The sequence below is a fragment of the Podarcis bocagei genome (genome assembly GCF_964188305.1).
Source record: "Podarcis bocagei genome assembly, chromosome: 11".
In the NCBI taxonomy this organism is placed as follows: domain Eukaryota; kingdom Metazoa; phylum Chordata; class Lepidosauria; order Squamata; family Lacertidae; genus Podarcis; species Podarcis bocagei.
Genome location: NC_138136.1, coordinates 2,787,914 through 2,807,993, shown reverse-complemented (window position 1 = coordinate 2,807,993; position 20,080 = coordinate 2,787,914). Strand labels below are relative to the sequence as shown.

The 20,080-nt window shown below is 43.5% G+C and overlaps 1 protein-coding gene across 2 annotated transcripts in view; it reads right to left on the bottom strand.

Annotated features, from left to right (window-relative positions):
- Positions 1-19,724, bottom strand: part of LOC308597715 (cytochrome P450 1A1-like) — a 29,411-nt gene extending 9,687 nt beyond the window's left edge. Inside the window, exons 1-2 of one of the 2 annotated variants that reach the window (XM_081213744.1) lie at positions 19,360-19,724; positions 1,605-2,441 (exon numbers count right to left, since the gene is read on the bottom strand). In XM_081213744.1, coding sequence (XP_081069870.1) covers positions 1,605-2,441; positions 19,360-19,407 — 885 coding nt within the window. In that variant the 5' untranslated portion in view covers positions 19,408-19,724. Of the gene's footprint in view, positions 1-1,604; positions 2,442-5,185; positions 5,273-19,359 lie in introns of those variants that run through there. The other variant, XM_081213745.1, reaches the window with a different exon arrangement.
- Positions 19,725-20,080: the final 356 nt, after the last annotated feature.

Below are 20,080 nucleotides of genomic sequence, written 5' to 3'. Positions count from 1 at the left end.
TGCGCGCAGCATGGTAGAGCGCTTCTGCGCATGCACATGCAGTGAAACCCGGAAAAATACTTCCGGGTTTGCTGCATTTGCATCCTGAAGGATACGCAACCGGAGGTGTACATATCCAGAGGTACCACCGTACATAAAAATGTGCATTTCAAAATGTTTCCCCTTACAATGCACACAGAAACAGAATTGTAGAGTTGGAAGGTCATCTTGATCAGCCCTCTGCAACACAGGGATCTCCATTAATTCATCCATGACAGATGGCCATCCGACCTCTGCTTGACAACCTCTTACCATCAGATATTTCTTCCTGATGTTTAGTAGGAATCTCCTTTCTTGTAACTTGAAGCCATTGGTTCAGGTCCTAGTCTCTGGAGCAGGGATCATAGAATCGTAGAGTTTCTAGACCCTTGATCTCCTTGCTTGCCCTCCTCTGAACACATTCCAGCTTGTCAATACCCTCCTTAAATTGTGTTGCCCAGAACTGGACACAGTACTTTGGTATGTTTTTCGAGCCAAGAACTGATATGCAACATTCCCCCTCCTCAGATTTCCTGATACAAAATCAGTATCCCAGAACTCCAGGGGGTGGCCAGGGATACAGACACCAGCATTGTGCCTGTGCAGTCTCCCCTCCAGAGCTAATAGCAGTTTTTGGAGGTACAATTTTGCATCAACTGCTGCAAAATGCTATTGCCCAATTAGCATCTACCAACAGTCAAACACAGCATCCTGCTCCAACTTCCCATCATCTGCATAGTCTATTACTTTCTAGGCTCAAATCAAGATGCTGATTCTTACTTTTACAGCCCTACATGGTTTAGGAACTCAAGTAGTGGGGCAGGGAATCCTTCCCCATATGGAGTGCAACCATTTTGGTTGTGGGGCTCCAGTGTTTTGCTCTTTGAGTGTCTAGTTAACACCTGGCTCTTTGAGGTTTTTAAGCCCAACTGATTTGCTGCCTCTTGTTTTTCTCTGCCCTGTTGCTTCTATTTTTTCTTTTAGTTGCTACTGCTCCATTTGTAATGCGTTTTTAATTTTAATTTGAGTTTTCTTTAACTAAGTTGTTTTCATTTGGGGAGAGTGAGCCGCTTCATTACAATGCATTTCATTTTTTTAAGATCAGAATTTTAAAAATAATTTTAAAAATATTTCGTTGAAAACTAGTATGCTTTAGCTGTTAGAGAAACTAGATAGAATATTTGCATGTCCAGGAAATAAAAGATTTATATACCACTTGACTGTAATAAATCCTCAAAGTGGTTTACAAAAAAATGTAATTATTTTTAAAACAGCTATTTACAACATTCAAAAGTGATTAAAATCAATGATAATCAGAAAACTAGATTAAAACACATGTCAACCTTCCACATGTCTGGAATGTTAGGAATGTTAATATGAGAAATGTGATCTAAGTTGCCATTCTACTCTGCCACAAACTGTAGAAATGCAGTGTTTGAACAGAAAGATTCTGCATTCCTGTATTCACCCTTTTAATGTTTTTGGCAGGCGTGATCTCCTGCCATGCTTTGGTTTGATAAGTGTCATGCTACCTGAAGAACCACCCCCACCCCTGGCGTTTTCCGCCTCCACGGCCGAAAGCTTACCTTATCATATGTGGTGTAGTGGTCTTCTACACGTTTTGCAACAAAGTTGTTGAACTTCCTATAAAACTCTCGAGCAGCCTTTGCAGCAGGAAGCGGGAGGTAACGAAGGAATGGTATAAAATCAGCTGGATTGAAGACACCAGATGCTTTTATGAAATCATTGTTTACCTTAAGCATGCCTTGAAACTCCTCGTCATCGTGGTCATACCTTTTGTTGAAGCAGAGGGCACAGACAACATTCGCAATTGCACAGGTAGTGGAGGCAGCAGGGTCAAAGCTACCAGCCTGTTTGGAGAGCTCCACGAAGGTTTTCACCAGTTCCAAAGCTTCAGCACAAACATGTTCTTCGAGCAGACAAGAGCAAGTGGAAGACGTGGCTTCTGATTTGGTGAGCGACCTTAAAGCTTTGCTGGCAATTTGCTTCTGAAGCTTCCAGCTTTCTCCGTACTTCACAGAAAATGACAGGCTCTCTCCATCAGCAAAAAAAGAAAAGGTGTGCATGTCAGGTCGGGCAGCAAAACTCTCCCCATCTCTAAGCAGCACCTGTTTCACTGCATCCAGTCCATTAACTACCACGACGGGTACCATTCCCAGCTTTATCTGAAACACGTCTCCGTATTTCTTCCGCATGCGCTCAAATGAAATGTAGGGATACTCTCCCATCTGGAGAAGATTCCCCACAATTGGCAGAGACCAAGGTCCTGGTGGCCGAGGTTGCCTGCTCTTCATAAAAATTTGTATAGTAATTAAAATGGAAGCCACCGTAAAGAAGGCAATGGTCACCATTGGAAAGGAAACTTCTTCAGCTGTAAAATTCATTTTCAAATAAGAAAATACCTGAGAAGAAAAATGGCAGACTGAAACTCCTTTAAAATAAAATAAAACTTACAGACATGTGTAGATACATAGATTTCCGGCAAGACATTTTGCAGCTCCATACCCTTCTACACAGTAGAACCCATTTGCTTCATGGTGCATTATCTCCATGCCCCCCCTTCCCAATGCAATTCAGAGGTTCTCTCTGGTTGCCACAATCTCTCCATCTACAAGTGATTCTAGGATCTTTCTCCCACATTTTTGTATCTAGTGATATCATATGGTAAAACCACTATCTATCTATCTATCTATCTATCTAGTGGCAAAGCACACTCCCAACTCATTACATTTTAGGTAAGAATCCGTATACAACTCTGACTCTTAAATTACAACCAAAAGCACCTTTTATTGGGTAGAGCACCCTAATACTCACAGAAGAGCCAAATAATTAAATGTGTCTAGATATCTCTTGGGGAACACAGCAATGTTTCACCAAAGTCAAGTTGTTCATAATATATAGGCAGCGGTACCTCCGGATGGCTGCTTATTGTGGGATGAGTCTTGCTCAAGCAAACAAGCTTTTCACAGCATCCATGCGATGTTGTCAGCATCAAAATACCAACCCATATTTTTGCACTATTAATCTGCCTGAAGTGTGTGCACATCCTGGTTAGACAGGATTTGGTCGTCTAAACGTGGCCTCCTCCTTGTTCCATGAAAACAAACCATGACTCGGGATCTGCAAGTGGTAGGCTGGATTTAGCCCTGGCTCTAAAGAATGTAAGTTGGCCTTTCAGTGCCAACTTAGAAGCAATGGGGATATTAGGAGATGCAATGGTTGTGGAATAAGACTTGCTTGGATTCCAGCGGGGGAGATGAGGACCATCCATCGCCTCCTGAAAGCGGCTATCTTGTAAATGAGATTATCAGAACAAGCAACATGGGATGATTCCTTTGAGGATGTGTGCAGGCAAAACAGAAGGCTGGCTATTTAAGAAATGGAATGAGATGTAATTGTTTTGGGGAAAACATAGTAAGTGGCAAATTCATCCCAAACTATTTTCTTTTTAAAAAATCCAAAAACCAGAACACGTCGTTATTTAATTTATGGATGGAGAAGTCTGCACTTTGGCAATGATTCAGCTGAATTCCACCTCTATAAATATTTATGGCAGTGTTGCAACAGTGTGCACTTTGAACCAAGTTCTGGCTCCCCCACTTGTGCCTCTAAAGCAGTGTTTCCCAACCACTGTTCCGCGGCACACTAGTGTGCCGCAAGATGTTGCCTGGTGTGCCGCGAGATGTTGCCTGGAGGGAGGCGGGCGAGTCGGGAGGCGAGAGGCGGGGCGGCGGCGGCGGCGGCGAGGAGAGGCCGCCCAGCGCGGGGCTCTCGCCGTCTGCCTGCCTGGCTGCCTGCGAGCTCGGCGGGCAGCGCCTCCGTCCGCAGCGCCCGCCTCGCGGCTCTCATTCCCTGCCCCTGCCAAAGCTCACCCAGCCAAGCCGCGCTCTCCTTCCTGCCTCGCTTTGCTGCCTCCTCCCCCCCCACCCCCAAAGCTTGGAGGTTCCCCGGCAAGGGGGAGGGAAAAAAATTGAAACTTACACTTTCGTGCGTCCCTCCCGGCGTGACGCTGCGCGCTGACGTCACGGGGCTGTAATGGTGGTGTGCCTCGAGATTTTTTTCATCAAACAAGTGTGCCTTTGCCCAAAAAAGGTTGGGAAACACTGCTCTAAAGCAAGAATTGTTTACTGCAAACTGTCCCTTCTCCAGGGTAGAATTCCTGGAATCAGTCTCAGCTTCTCTCCCATAAATTGAATCATGAAGAGGCGTGTGAAGAAACTGAAGTTAATTTAAGGACAGGATTTCTGGATAACTCATTGCTTTTCAAAATATAAACAAGTAGTTTAAATCTCCCCTCTCCTAGCTACACATGAGCTTTCCTCTAAAGAGCTAAAGCAAGAAATGTTTGGGTTTTACATCTATCACAGCGTTTTCCAATAGAGAAATATCAGGGTTGAAAGAAACAGAAATGTATTTAACCATTTTCCCATTTCCCCCCACATTTATTCAAAAGTTACAATACAATGCATTTTCATTCAATATATCCCCTCCACAGACACCTCTGTGATGATGGTGGAATTAAAACATCCTGTTCTACAATAAAAGAGAAAACGGGAGATGGTGTCAAAGGCATCTTTTCTGGAGATGACTTGTGAAGACATTTGTCTGTTGCAAAGGGTGCGAGGACCCTTCTCCTTTTTCTGAGCTCTTTATTTTGGCTTTATCTGACACTCTTTGATCAAGCAGCCCCCAAGCAGGCTGGATCCCGGCCGGGGCTGAGGCCAGCTGGAGTCAAAACCTCGGGAGGCTACAAAGACTCACCGCGGCCCCTCCGGGTTGAGGAGAAGGCATTTGGCATCTATATCCAGGACAGCCCCCCCCCCCGCCGAGCACGTCCCGCCCCCTCGAGGCCGCCTTCGCGACCCCGCAAGGGACACGCTTTCCGGGGACAGACCAGGGACGAGAAGCCGCGCCTGCCCGACGGGGAAGGAGCCCGCCCGGTCCCGCCTCGACTCCCTGGGCCCCCTGCAAAACGCGGCTCAAAGGGGACTCTGCCCATGCTCAAAGGCACGTCTCTTCGCCTTTGTATTTCTCCAAAGCAACTCGAGGGTCTTCTTCTTCATTTCCCTTTTGCTCTGCCCCCCCCCCCCGATCTGCCCAGGACAGCCGTGGCTTGCCAAGCCAGACCCCCTTCGCCGCGGCTCACCTGCCCGCGGGCGCAGCAGAAGAGCTTCGCGCGCCTCCTTTGCTCCCGCTCGGCGGAGCCGCAAGGCCAGCGGCGGCGCTTCCAGCTGCTTCCAGCAGAGGGCGCCAGCGCAGCCCGCCAGCCTGCGGCCCCGCGGCCTTTGAAACGGGGGGCGCTGCCGCCTGCGGCTCCTGCCCGCGGGCCACTAGAGGGCGCTGTGTGCACAGCCTTCCCATCCTCGTCCGTATCATATATTTATCCCCCCCGCCTTTCCCTCTGATGGGACTCAAGGCGAATTACATATCAAAAGAAGAGCTGCTGAAAACATAGAAAGACCCATTCCAGGTGGACAGAATTAAATCTGTTTTTTTAAAAAGAAAAAAGAAAGCACAGTGCCTCAAAGTCCCGCAATCCAAGTTTCTAAATTTAGCTGGTGCAGAAAGTGAGTGTTCACCTTCCCCTCCAGACTCCCCCCATTGGCCCCACTGGCTGCGGCTGATGGGACCTGGAGTCCAGAAGAATGGGAGAGCCAGAAGTTCTCCATCCTTGACCTACAAGAAATATTTACCAGGCTGCTGGTACTCTAAGGTTACCAAAAACATTTCAGTGAACCTGGAACCTGGGGACACTTCTTGTTCGCTACATACATGTGAATGCTGAGAAAGCTGTAAATCCGGGGACTGTCCCCGGGAAACAGGGACATCTGGTAACCTTATGGTAGTCTTTATGTAGCCACATAATTTTGAACATGTTGGGTTAGATCTAGATTTAGGCTGCAGTACATTGCAGTACTCAGCGTACCTGGGAGTAAGACCCACTCAATTCAGTAGGACTTCTTATTGTGCTGTATGTCTAGGCCAAAGGTCAGCAAAGTTTTCAGTAGGGGGCCGGTCCACTGTCCCTCAGACCTTGTGCGGGGGCCGGACTATATTTAGGGGGGGGTGAACAAATTCATATGCCCCACAAATAACCCAGAAATGCATTTTAAATAAAAGGACACATTCTACTCATGGAAAAACATGCTGATTCCCGGACCGTCCAAAGGCCGGATTTAGAAGGCGACTGGGCCTTAGTTTGCCTCCGCGTGGTCTAGGCCCACTGACTTCAGCTAGGCTCCACTTTTTTGGCTTTTTGAAAAATGCACTTGTCCTGCTGCCTCTTTTTCCTTTGCAGATGAAACTTTGCCTATAAACTTTGGTTATATGACTGTGTTTTTCATTCCTATAACTGCACACACGTCTGCTTGGAACATCCATGGTGGCTCCTGATATTTGCTCTTCAAATAGTAAGGGACTGGCAATTACATAACACATTGCCTGAGTTACAAAGGTTGCCACAGTCACAGTATACTGTCTTGATTCTGCGTATTCTTCTCTCCGCAGGTTATATAACCCACCAAATACTTTTCAGGAAAGAGATTTGCCTTGGCACATATCCAGCAAACATGCCACAGCATGGGAGCTGGAGAACTTGGAAAAGAACTTTACCCATAGAGATCAGATAAAGACCCTTATCTCCTAATTATGCAGGTTAGAGTTGGTATGATAGTAACGCATACTTAGCATTTTAAAATATCAAATGGCAATATCCCAGGTGCAGTGGGCAGAGACAGAAGTTGAACATTAATCTTCTATTATTATTTTATAGCTCTCGTATGCATCTTAATTTCTTGACTGGTGTGACCTGGGCACAATGTGCTTTACCAGTTGCTTTACATGGTTTGGAACAATAAGAAAGAGCAGGAGCTGAAGACAGCTGAAAGTGGGGAAATCATTGTATTCATTCACAGAGGGGCACCTTAAAGGCCACCAAGTCCCACCCCTGCTCTGTGCAGGAGGCATTTCTACCCACTGCTTCTAGGCCTCCCTGTGAGGCAACATTCCCAACTCTTCCAGCCATTCCTCAAAGGACTCCTTTTCTAGGTAGCCCTCCTACGGACACTCTACAGGGTGTCAACATATTGTTAAAATATCCCTCTTGGGACACTGAAATAATGTGAGTAGAGGTTGTGGGTGTGCATGTGCCTTCCCCGAGCCCTCTGCTCTTAACCTTCATGCGCCCCATGTCCACATGATCGGGAACCCTGTGCAATTCTGGCCCTCCCAGGACGGCCTGTGGAAGAGAAATCCAACTGCAACAGAGGGCACCCCCCTGCTTGCGCCTACCCTTCCCTACTTGAACTCTCTGCTTTTTCTTTTTGTTCTTGTGTGTTATTGAAGTGTATGTTCTTGTTTAAATAAAATATTTTAAAAGAAAATACACCTTGCCAAGTTTGAGATTTCAATAGTGTTTTTGAAAGCTTATTTTCAACATATATATGCACAAACACACCCTCCCTGTGCTGAAAAGATCCTGACTTCTCTTAAAGAAAACTTTTTGGGTTGCCACCAGGAGGTGCAATGGATACGTTTTCCCTGCAACACATCCTTGCTTAGAATAGCCCTTTTACCTCATTTGCTCAGATGCACTTGCTCCACGTGTTTGTTTGTTTTTTTAAAAAAAGTCCTTCTTTGCATCTTCTGAAAGTTAACAGTATTGCCTGTTTTGAGGGAGACACAGTTTTTCCTCATTTATCTCTTTCCAGCCTCTAATTTTGCCAAACTCCCTTTCCTGCCTCACAATCTGTATCCATATCCAGGGGCTAAATGTGCATACCATTTATGGAGCAGGGCTGGGAAACTGGAGCTGGTGAGACTGATCCTTACCTCTCCCACTCCTTGGGGGCCAATTGATTGGTGCTGAGCAGAGGCACACAGAATTAGGAGGGCTCGTCAAATGTGCATGATGTCACACGTGTGACACACACGTGTGATGTCATGTGTGTCGGAAGGAGGCTGTGAGGCCTGACAAGGCCCTCTTCCACCATGGATAGGACCAGAGGGGCCTCTGCCACAGTGGGGAGGCCCAAATACCCCCGTCTCAAACCAATCTTCCCTCCTGTAGTCATTGCACTACATGAAGAAAAGCTTGTGTCTCAGCAGTGACTGTGGTGATCTGATATAATGAGAGTAAAGCCAGGGAAACTTTATCACTTTGTGCCTGGGGAAGGGAGCATTCCTTGTTCACAGAGCCATCTTATGCAGTCCCTGCACTTGGCAACTCCCTGCCTGTTAGCATTAGGCAGACATTTTCCTCGTTTTAGGTGCCTGCTGGAAAACACCTTTATTTCAACAAGCCTTCTCAGACATGCAATTTAGTTATGCATATTGTTTGGGGGGGGGGGATGTCCATAGGAGAGGTTCCTTTACCTTTACCTTTTGAGAATCACTGTCTCCTGATCATTTTACATCCCACTGCAAGACAGTCAGTCTCGCTTTGCAGCTGCTGCACTGTGAGTAGAAGAAAATGTCAAGGGATCGCAGACCAGTCCACGCAGCTAACATATATAAAAGGATGAATGTTACCGCAGCAATGTAAAATGATCAGGAGACAGTGATTCTCAAAATTACTATGATGTAACTCATTAGAACAACTTGAAGGTAAAGGTAAAGGGTGGCGCTGTGGGTAAAACCTCAGTGCCTAGGACTTGCTGATCGTATGGTCAGTGGTTCGAATCCCCGCGGTGGGGTGAGCTCCCGTCGTTCGGTCCCAGCTCCTGCCCACCTAGCACTTCGAAAGCACTCCTAAGTGCAAGTAGATAAATAGGGACCGCTTTATAGCGGGAAGGTAAACGGCGTTTCCGTGTGCTGCGCTGGTGCCGGCTCGCCAGAGCAGCTTCGTCAGGCTGGCCACGTGACACGGAAGTGTCTGCGAGTGTGAGCGAGATGAGCGCGCAACCCTAGAGTCGGACACGAGTGGCCCGTACAGGCAGGGGTACCTTTACCTTTACTAGACATAAGTGGCTTGGAGTGACTGTGTGTGGGTACCAAGCTAGCCAGCAGCCCCACTGATGAGACAGAGGTACCACCATCAGAAGAGCACCATTACACACCACTATGCACCAAAGGCCAGCACCACCCACTAAGGAATGTGCCATAATGAAGCATTCAATGTTTCTCTCTTTTGTGAACATGAAAAGCAAAACCAAGATGAGGAGGGACTGCAGAACAGAGCAAGCATCTCCTGCCAGTGCAGAAAGGAGGCCTAAGAGAAGTAGAAGTACAACGACAATACTGGGAGCTCCAGCATCCTTGATGACCAGCCATGCTAGCGGGGGCTAATGGGAGTTCCAGTCTAACAACAAATACAGGGTACCAGGTTGGGAAAGACTGAGTGAGCCTATTTTCTTAAATTTTTTTAGCTCGTAGTAATTCAATGAAGAAATCAAAGAAATAGTCACTGTAATTCTAGAAGATCAGACAAAAGTTTTGCATTGTGGGGAGCAGTATTGCATTCACATTGGGATGGTAGATTGTTTGTTAAAGGCACTTAAGGCACGATCTCTACTTCCCCCAATTAACTTCTTCGAATAATTCAGAAAAAAGCCCAAGTTTGTGCAACAGAAGTTTAAACAGAGTGAATGCTCAAATATATTTTTTTTAAAATGGATAACTCTGAACTCTACACCACTCCTTATTAAAAGGTTTCTGTTTCAGGGACCTCAGTTTCTGTTGTCTTCCAAGTGTGCTGCTGTATCTGAAGTTTCTTATTTATTTTCTCCTTTCAAAGACTAATCTGTCAAAAGACTTGAGTAATGCAGTAGTACTTAGGAGTTAATGATTTTTCAAAAACAAAAAATGCAAGTGTTTGTTTCTAAATTTGCATAGACAGGGTTTTTCCAAGGTATTTCTCAGACTGAAGAATGTCTACCCAGATGCTTAGAAAGTTGAGGTAATTTTAATATGCTTTAGAATTTTAACTTCTATATCCTCAAGATATGTTTGGGATTTTTTTCTAGATTTTCTTGTTTTATCTTTTTGTAGTTTTTTACAGTCAAGCGGTGTATAAAGTTTATGAAATAAATAAATAAGGGGGTGTCTTTTATTTATGAGATTTCTGCCCTTTACCAGGGTAGGTTACACCAAATATATATATATATATATATATAGAGAGAGAGAGAGAGAGAGAGAGAGAGAGAGATTATAAAACAAATGAAGCAGTTGCCACCATAAAACAAGACAAATTAAAAACAGTTCCATATATAAAATAATACAAAAATTAAAAACAATTCAATATATAAAAACAGTTCAAAATAGTTCCACTACAGAATCAAAATGGGATAAAGATCTTCCTTTAAGAGGCTTGTTGAAGGAGGATGATCTTCTGTATTTGTCAAAAAGACAACAAAAACGGTACCTGATATGTCATGAGAGAGTATACCAAAAGGTTGCTGCCATAATGCTAAAGGCCCAGTTCCTATATTATACAGAACAAACCTCCTGAAAGGGTGGTTGTCTATGGGAGGTCCTCTACTGCACAGGACAGGAATCAATGTGGTATACAAGGGAGGCATATACAGTACCTTCTCCATTATATGCATGAAAATGAAAAAGCAACATATGGTCCCAACCCCCTTAGAGCTATTTTCCTGGAGTATAGGTGCAGTCCTATAGTACACCAGGTCATCAGCTGAGGGGCATCAGAATGAGGCGGGAGGCTCTTGGCATCAGCAGAAGCGAAGAGCCACCAGCAACATACCCAAGACAATGTCTGTGAGCACTGCAGGATGGCTCAACCAGCTAAGCCTCTCTGTTGGTCATGCTCCACCTAAAAATGGATTGGATTCATAGGCAGAGTCTAGCGCGGTGCACAGGGGAGAAACACACCTATGCTGGTTCCTAACCCCCTCTTGTTGTGCAAACATGCCTGCAAACAACAGAAATATACACCAAGACAGGAGCTCCACCACCACCATTGACTCTAGTGGGACTTCTACCTGAAATAGCGTCTCCACCCCCATCGTTCTGGTCCAGCTCGAAGGACCTTCTGGAGCTTCTCTCACTGTGAGAAGTGAACCAGGGAACCAGGCAGAGGGCCTTCTCAGTGATGGCTCCCTCCCATCAGATGACAAGGAGATAAAGAACTATACAGCTTTTAGAAGGCATCTGAAGGCAGCTTTGTATAGGGAACTTTTTAATGTTCAATGTTTTATTATGTTTTTACATATGTTAGAAGTCGCCCAGAGTGGCTGGGGCAACCTAGTCAGATGGGCGGAGTACAAATAATAAAATTATGGTGATTATTATTACTTACTCATCCTGCCATATGTTTAACAGTGGGAGGAAAACAATAAATCTTCCTACTTTTTAAAACTTATAGAAATATGTAGGTTTGGATCCAAAGGTATCCCTCTACACTTAGAATACATCTTTGGATTCAAGCCATGGTTTTAAAAATATTATTATTATTATTATTATTATTATTATTATTATTATTATATATTTGTAATTCCATGAAGTAAAATATAAAAGTGTCAAACTGTGCAACTGAAATATTTTAAAGCATTTAGCTTGGTTCCTTTCTATAAATACTTCCCTGCAAAAATATAGAAATGTGATTTATATTCTAGAAAGTATAGAAAAATATAATTCCTTTGGATTTAGGACAATTACAGCTGTGTTCCAAAAATCATATCAGGAAATATGTTATTTTGAAATCAGGGGTAGAATTTGGACTTTCTCATCATATTCTTTCAGCATTCTGATAGGAAGCAGGCAGAGAGGAGAGGGAAGATGAGAGGAAAGCTCTGACTCCGAAGTCCAAAGAATGGGAATAACATATATTCTAAAAAGAGATGCATTTGAACAGGGCTGTCTTTAGCATATGTGGCACCGGGGTGCAAAGATTCACCCAGCGCCCCCAAATTTAGTTTAGCTGCCCCCAAATCAACTTTTATTGAGCGTTTTTGGGGGAGAGGGGAAGCCACGGCAGAGACGCGAAGCAAGGGAGGGCGGAGGGCGAGGCTCTGTCCCTGCTGCGGCCTCTTTTGCCACAGGTACCTGCTGGGTGCTGAAGCCCCATCCCATAGTTGGGCTTGGCAGGCGGATGGGCCTCGCCACCTCCATCCTCGCGTGGCAGGAAGAGGCCAGGGAGGAGGCAGCCCCAGCGCCCGCTTTTGCCTCCGCACCGCCTCACAGAAAGGGCTCGGCTGGCCCTTCTCCTGTGCCCAACCCGGGTCCTGGCAGTTATTAAGCCACCCGCCCTGCGGCCCCTTTGGGGGCGGCGAAGGAGGACCCACCACTCGCTCACCCAGGCCCAGGGATCGAGGCGGCGTTGGTGGCCTCGTTGCCCGGCGCGAGTGGTCCTCCTTTCGGCAGCTCTTTCCCTCGGGTTTCTCAGCACTTCAACCCCCCCACTTTTTAATACAGTATACAAATCGCACAACACAAGGCCACCTGCAAATAAATGGTGTCGGTCATGACACTTCAGAGGAAATGAGATTAAACTACGGTCAGATTAGCAATGAGGAAAGGGGGGAAATGCAAGGTTTAAAACCTGTAACGACGACGCAGAGGAAAAAACCCTGCTTTTGTTTCCTGACTCGTCGGGAATATTTGACGCTACGGAGTAACAGAACGACGGCGGGGGGGGGGGGACTTTCGCTCCACTGCTTTTCACTGCTGCCAATCGAGAGGGAACAGTATGCAGTAGGTATGCATTTGGCGCCCCCCTGAATTCGGCGACCGGATGCCCTGCACCCCTTGCACCCCCGCTTCAGCTAGACAATCTGTAGCCATTATAGAAAAACATATTCCAGTTAAGCGTCCATCAATTACACACACACACACACACACACACACACACACACAAACACAAACACACACACACACACACACACCAATGTCCAATGTAATATGTAATGTCCTATGTAATGTGCTTTTTTCTAAAAAAAAATGTTTAGAGGTACTCACATTTTCCTACTCATATTGAAATACTGCCCCTCAATGAGGCCAAACTTAGATTCACAAAATGTTTAGGGGTATGCGTACTTCTGTACCCCCCCCCAAAAAAAGGCACTGGCATTATATATTTGTTCCAAGTTAAGGTGATATATCACATTTGACCAATATTGCTAATATGTGCTACCTGCACACATTACCTTGGTTATCCAAGAGAAGGAACTGCACAGTGCATTCCTTGATACCTTCCACCTGTCTGTCTTGCCTGTCATTGCAAAGTGGTCAAGGGCAAAAGGTGTTTTTCTTTCCAGTTAACATTTGTCCAGCACTCCCTGGTTGCCCACACTTACTGATCTGGAAATGCGTCATGAGTTTTGGATGGAGCTAGGGAGGCTGAAAATTGCAGACCACTGAGATGGTTTGTAGTATAAAATAATGGATATTCACAAAAACCCCTCTTGCACCTCAAAAGTAAAGTAAGCACATTTTTTAAAAGGATGCACTCAGCCCCATCTACCACTCCTCATAATCTCTGAAACACACACACACAAATCAGATTAAATTTCTGAAAAAGAAAATTGAATGAGTAAATAGTTGAGGACAGTATTATACTGAATCAAGAACAGCCCATTCAGGTCACTATTACCCACACTGGCTGACAGCCCATCTCCAGGGTTTCTGATGAACATTCCCAACTCTACCTGGAGATACTGAGGATTGAAGCTGGGATTCTCTGCATGCAAAGCAGATCACTCTCTTTGGCACATCATTGAACTCAGTAAATTATATTTTACCTTGCAGAACGGCTTGTAAAGTCCTGCCATCTAGATAAATCCTAACATCTTGCCATCAGCAATTCTGCAAGGAAGATTCTCCCCCCCAAAAAAAATCATACTTAGAAATGCATAAAACAGGTCAAAACTATTGCACATGTTCTATTTAGCTGCCCATTTTACACAAAAGTCCATGATAAACATTTAAACTCCATGCTGAAAAAAAGGTTAAATTGTCCTGACCTCTGCAGGGTTTCCTTTCTACTCAACAGTCGGAGAATGAAGCAAAATTTATGAGAGATGCCATGAAACTATGTCGCCACAAGACTTGAGAGGCATTTTTTAACCTTTTTATGTCTGTATTAGCTTTATTTTAAAGTAACTCCTTTTAGGACCAGATGCCAATTTTATGTTTTGATTTATATACTTTTGTATCTTCTGTATGCCAATAAAGGTGATTGATAAATTGTGTTCGGCAGAAGCAGTGCTGAAGGTGGGTCAGAGCTTCTCAGCTGCCTTCCCAGCAAGTGGATGGCTATTGTTTACTGTGAGACAGAAAGGGAAAGGTGGTGAGGAGGTCAGGATGGTGAAAAGTCACTAGTAGAGCCAGTTTGAGCCATGCTGACCTCCTTCTAAGCAACAGCAACGCGCTGGCCAGAAAGCAAGCATACCAGTTTCACCCCACAATCCGCTTCTGGTGCGCAGTGTCAAAGATATGCCATCCAATGGTCAACAAGAAGGAAGGAAGACCCCCGATTTGTAACAAAAGTGAGAAAAATTTAGGAGATTTATCAGTTTAAGTAACTTCAGCATCTATGGTAGAAGGGAAAATGCAAGGGAGTCAAAACACAGATGAGTGAGATTAATTTGAAAAACATAATTTGGTTTACTCAGAAGAAATGGAATAAAATTCTCAGGAGTTTCAGACATAGATTTTCATTATTTACAAAATACAATGAGGTTTCCTTCAATAAAATGCTGCAGTGAATGGTCTCCAAAAAGTTAAATAAACTGCAGATATTGTGCTTGTACCAAAGATAACGGGGGGAAATGCAGTACATAGTCACTTAAATATATTTTACTGATTATCCAAACCCAAATAACAAGATCATTAAAATCTAGACTGTGGTCCAGTAATTTTTAGAAGCATGTTCACCAAAAAGAGCTTCCCCATTTATGGACAGCCATGGTATATTGGAATGGATGAAGCTCTTCACATGTGCAATGGAACAGTTGTATATCGCTAGACCGGGACTCCATTTTTTTAAAAAAAAAAATGCATGTAATCATATTCTCACTGTTAATATAAATGTTTGGTAAAGGTAAAAGGTAAAAGACCCCTAGACACTTAAGTCCAGTCAAGGGCAACTATGGGGTTGCAGCGCTCATCTCACTTTCAGGCCGAGGGAGCAGCACTTGTCCACAGACAGCTTTCTGGGTCATGTGGCCAGCAGGACTACACCGCTTCTGGTGCAACTGAACATGATGACGGAAGCGAGAACGCACGGAAACACCATTTACTTTCCTGTCACAGCGGTACCTGTTTATCTACTTCCACTGGCATGCTTTTAAACTGCTAGGTTGGCAGGAGCAGGGACCGAGCAACGGGAACTCACCCTGGCGTGCGGATTCAAACCGCCGACCTACTGTTCAGCAAGCCCAAGAGGCTCAGTGGTTTAGACCACAGCACCACCCGCATCCACAAAATGTAGCTCTTATTTGGATGAACCAAGGTCTATAAAAGCATTTTATCATCAATGTATAACAGGTAATGAATCAAATTTATGACCTGGTAAATTTAGACCACAGCCCAAAAAGTGATAGGTCTTTGCTTAGGGCTCCATATCTAGAAGCTGGCCACATGACCCCAAAAGCTGGCTGTGGACAAACGCCGGCTCCCTCGGCCTGAAAGCAGAGATGAGCGCCGCAACCCCAGAGTCACCTTTGACTGGACTTAACTGTCCAGGGTCCTTTACCCTTTTTACCTATTTTTTTTTGGGGGGGGATCTGGAAAAACAAAGTTGTTGAGCTTTTCTCGGTGATCACCCACTTGCCCCCCGCCCCGACTGGCTGCTGCTGCTGCCACCAAGATCCATCCACACCAGAGCCTGAGCTGCCCACGTACACACACTTCTTAACCCCCCCCCAAAAAAAAAAACCTGGACATTTGCTTACAATTGTAAAATTCCCCTGGAATGGCATGTAGGCCCCTCAAAAGAGGATATGTCTGGGATTTCCCAGACATATGGCAGCCCTACGTCTGCTATTTCTGTCACACCTGTTTCCACTGCAGAAAAAACAGGCTGATCTTGCATTTAAGTAGCACCTTGTTTCTTGGGTGTTGTGAGCTATTGTGTCAAGGGAAGGTTCTGGCTTCCCATGGAAATCTCCCTCACATGAACCTAGCAGCCATTTTTCGTAGTTAACAAATCATTCCCTTGTAAATATAAAATGTTGGTATCTGTAGGAGTAAATATCACATGATTCCTGTGCTTTGTGTCTTCTAGTTTGTTCACTTCCAATAACAGCTGTTATCATACAGAGCGGAGGAGAGAAGTAATTCAAAATATAATCAAACAGCTTTTCATTTCATATTTTCTCAGGGGCATCAAAGCAGGAGTTTTGACCAACGCAAAAGTTCGCATTGCACAGTGAACACACCAAGGTGGTGCATCTTTTGATGTTCCTCAAATGTTTTCTAATATAACTGGCATCTCTCCTCCAGCATCATATACAACATTTTGGAAGGAGAGCCCAGCATACGGAGGAGGACTCAGGATACAGTGAACAGCTCAGAGCTGGATGAAGACAGGATGTGGCCCTAAGCTATCCCAAGTTTAAGAAGCCCCATAGTATTGCCAGAAATGTATATTATTCTTATTGAAATGACAATAAAAAGAGAAATAGAAATAATTGCATACACAGTCAAGGGTGCACCTAAAAACTAGTGTGCTCAGTTGGAAAAACATGAGACTTTTAATCTCAGGGTTGTGGGTTCGAGCCGCATGTTGGTAAAAGATTCCTGCATTGCAGGGGTTGGACTAGATGACCCTTACGTTCCCTTCCAACTCTACAATTATAATGTAAAACTTGAAACTTCATCTTTTTTGTATTAGGAGGCAACTCATAATCTGAAACCCTAAATTGTAGTTTATGTAAATTGTGTGTAAATCTGACACTGATTGCTTGCCATGACACTTGTAATCATTTATTTCCCCCTTTTCCACATTCCTACAGCATGTAATACTAAAATGTAAGAACTGATGTTTTCCGCAGGGAGAGGGGGTCCATTGTTTCATAATTCAAGGAATTTAATAAATGCATTTGGTGCACAAATCTGAATTGGTTAACATGGACAGTTAGCATAGATTAAGGCTGCAAATCTATACATTCCTGGAAGTTAATGAGACTTCTTTCCTAAAAGGCATAAATATGTAATTGTGCTGTAAGCCTACATTCCTAGTCACATATACATTGGATAGTCATTTTGCTATCATTGATAATTTCTAACACACGGCACCTAGGAAACACTTACCAAGGAGTAAACAAAACACATTAAAATCGCTGGCATTTACTTTGAGTAGATTGGCCTACTTGCTCTGTCAATGAAAATAATTATGGTTATGACTTTGAGTTAACCAGAAGGATTTTTCCTTAAGGACACTTTTTCCTTTTAGTCACGATGAGAATTAGTTTTATGGTTTGCTAAGTTGTTACAGCATTTTTTCCTTGTCGTTACTAGTTATCATGTATTTTCATTTCCTAAAAGAAACAAATCTATATGATGTCTACGGTCCTTCCCAACTCTACAGTTCTATGATTCTACAATTCTAAATCAATATCATGTAGCGCTATAAAATTATTTTGCAGTTCTGAGTACTATGAGAGAATAACAACTTTTAAAATCAACCACCCCTTGGGAAGATTGAGGATCACGTTGAGGAGTTTCATTTGTGTAAAAGCCATTTTATTCTAGTCTGAGGGGAGAGGGAGATTTAACATGTTCCTAAATTGTATTTATCTGCTTTTGGGTACCAAAATCAAAAGCTAAATTATGTGCACTTAAACCCAAACTGCTTGGGGCTTGCCTAACGTTCTCCACATCAGTTTGTGATTTTTCTAAAATCTCCATATAAATTCATCATGTATGTAATTTTCACTAATATATGCACACTTCACCATAGTATACACATTTTTTAGTCATTACTTGGGTGGCAAACTGCCTTGAAAAAAATGAGAGGTGTGTGAATTTTGAAGGATGGCTGCGTTTTGGCTCGTGTGTTGTTTTGGAAAATGTGAATGACATATTCTTGCCTTTAAATGCAAACGGAATCATTTTTTTTCTTGCATCTTGATGGTGTGCACACATATGCATGTCACTGTATGCCCAATGAAAAGTGTTCTTCAGCATTAAGTCCTGCACCTAAGAAGAAAGACGACGCCACAGGACACAAAACTGCAACTGGTGAGCAGACAGTAGTACACAGCTTGATTAAGTAAAAGAGATTTGTGTCTGTTTTATCATTTTAAAGAGAGACAACTACAAGTTTCTCATTTGAAAACAAACCCAGAATAGAACAGCTGTGAAACAATACCAAAGAAGCATTCTGAATCTGCAAAACTTTTATGAACCTCACTGCATTGCATGGGATTCTGCCAGTGCTGGAAGAGTCAAGTGACCAATCTCATTCTTATACATACAGATTTTGCAGTCTGTGGAAACACTCTGGATTTTTATGGGGTTGAATACCAGCCCACTTATATTTATATATATAATCCCCCCACAATCCATTTCCCTTATTTTGATGCCACTGTGCCCAAGAAATTCCAGCACAAATAACAGGCTGAATAGCAACGCTCAGAAAGAAGCATACAAATTTCACCTATATAGCATAAATAACCTGAAACTCTTTTAATAATATTCTGGAGGTCAGAGCCAGATTTTTATCCATTTATACAAAATCAGTACATGATGTAATCAAGCTCAAGAAGAAAGGTTCCACGGAGATCAATGAGATTGAGACAGAAGTGCTATCTGGCAGAAAAATAAAAATAAATAGAGTACTATATAATACGAATTCCACTTAATGAATGTATAAAACAGCTGAAGCAAATTATAGATTATTGGTAAAATAACACCCACCTGTACTACACACTACCTACTCAATAATCAAATATATCAAAGCATTCAATTAATATGCCCTGGCTGAAAAAGAAAAAGGTTCTGCATTCCTTTCCATGCTTAAAGTTGCTGACTTATTAGACTTCAACACAGCATTCCAATTTAGTACAGCAATGGCCTAACTGTCTCAAGAACAGTCCTAAATCAAAAGTGACCCCAAATAAAATAAATACCAATTAATAGTAATCAATTGTTTTGCAAATGTTCAATGTTAAAAGTCTTTTTCAGGCAATACGCAAGGCCCTCTGCAGAGAGTACATCTTTTTGCTGAGGTACTATTTCAGCTTCCACAAAACCCACTTTTAATAAAACAAGAAGAGCATTATTCCCATGATTAGAGAATGTATCTTAATGTGAAATGGCCACTCACAATCCAAGCCTAGCTAGCAATTTCATTTCAGCCACATTTTGCTGAATATTCACAAAAGTCTTATCCAACCTCCAGCTTCGTGCTTCTGTTACCTGCTTTAAATTGCTGGATCTCGAGGCTCTAAATATTAAATAGAACATCTCCAAGTACAAGCGCACATGAAGACTTTGTCCTGGCTGTCGTCATCACTGTTTTCTGGATCTTCGGTTGGGAAAACCATTGGAAAGTCAGCGCTTTCACTCCCCTCATCTTGCTGCCTTGAAGGAAGGCAGCTTCCCATAGCGTCACCCTGGATGCCTTTAGCCTGACAGGATTCATGATCTTGACTGCAAATCTGATTAAATCCAGCATTAGGAGATGATGTGGATGTGACAAACATCCTAAATGGGAGTTCAGAAACAGAGAGAACAATTTTCTGGGAAATCTCTATTTACCAGCATCTGAAAATGACTCACCAGTTCCCTTTTGTTTGGGGAAGGCAAACTTTTAAAGCGCCCCCCCCCTTTCCTGGTGATTATAAGCCTTAGCACCAGAGATGGTTGCTTGGCAACACATTTAGCCCTATCCTAACTAAATCTCTCCTGAAAAGCCACAGATTCACTTTGCACAGCAGAAACAGCCAACAATATACCGTGCCACACAGTCTTAAATTTATTCAGGTATTATTAAAGTACTTGAATGATCAATAAATTGGTTTCCTAAACAAAGCCCAAATATCTTCTACGGTTTGTATGGTTAATTCAGTTACATCTCTCTCTTCACCGCCTTTTTAAATCAAGCATTCATTTTCTTTAGCGGGGGGCTGGCAGGAAC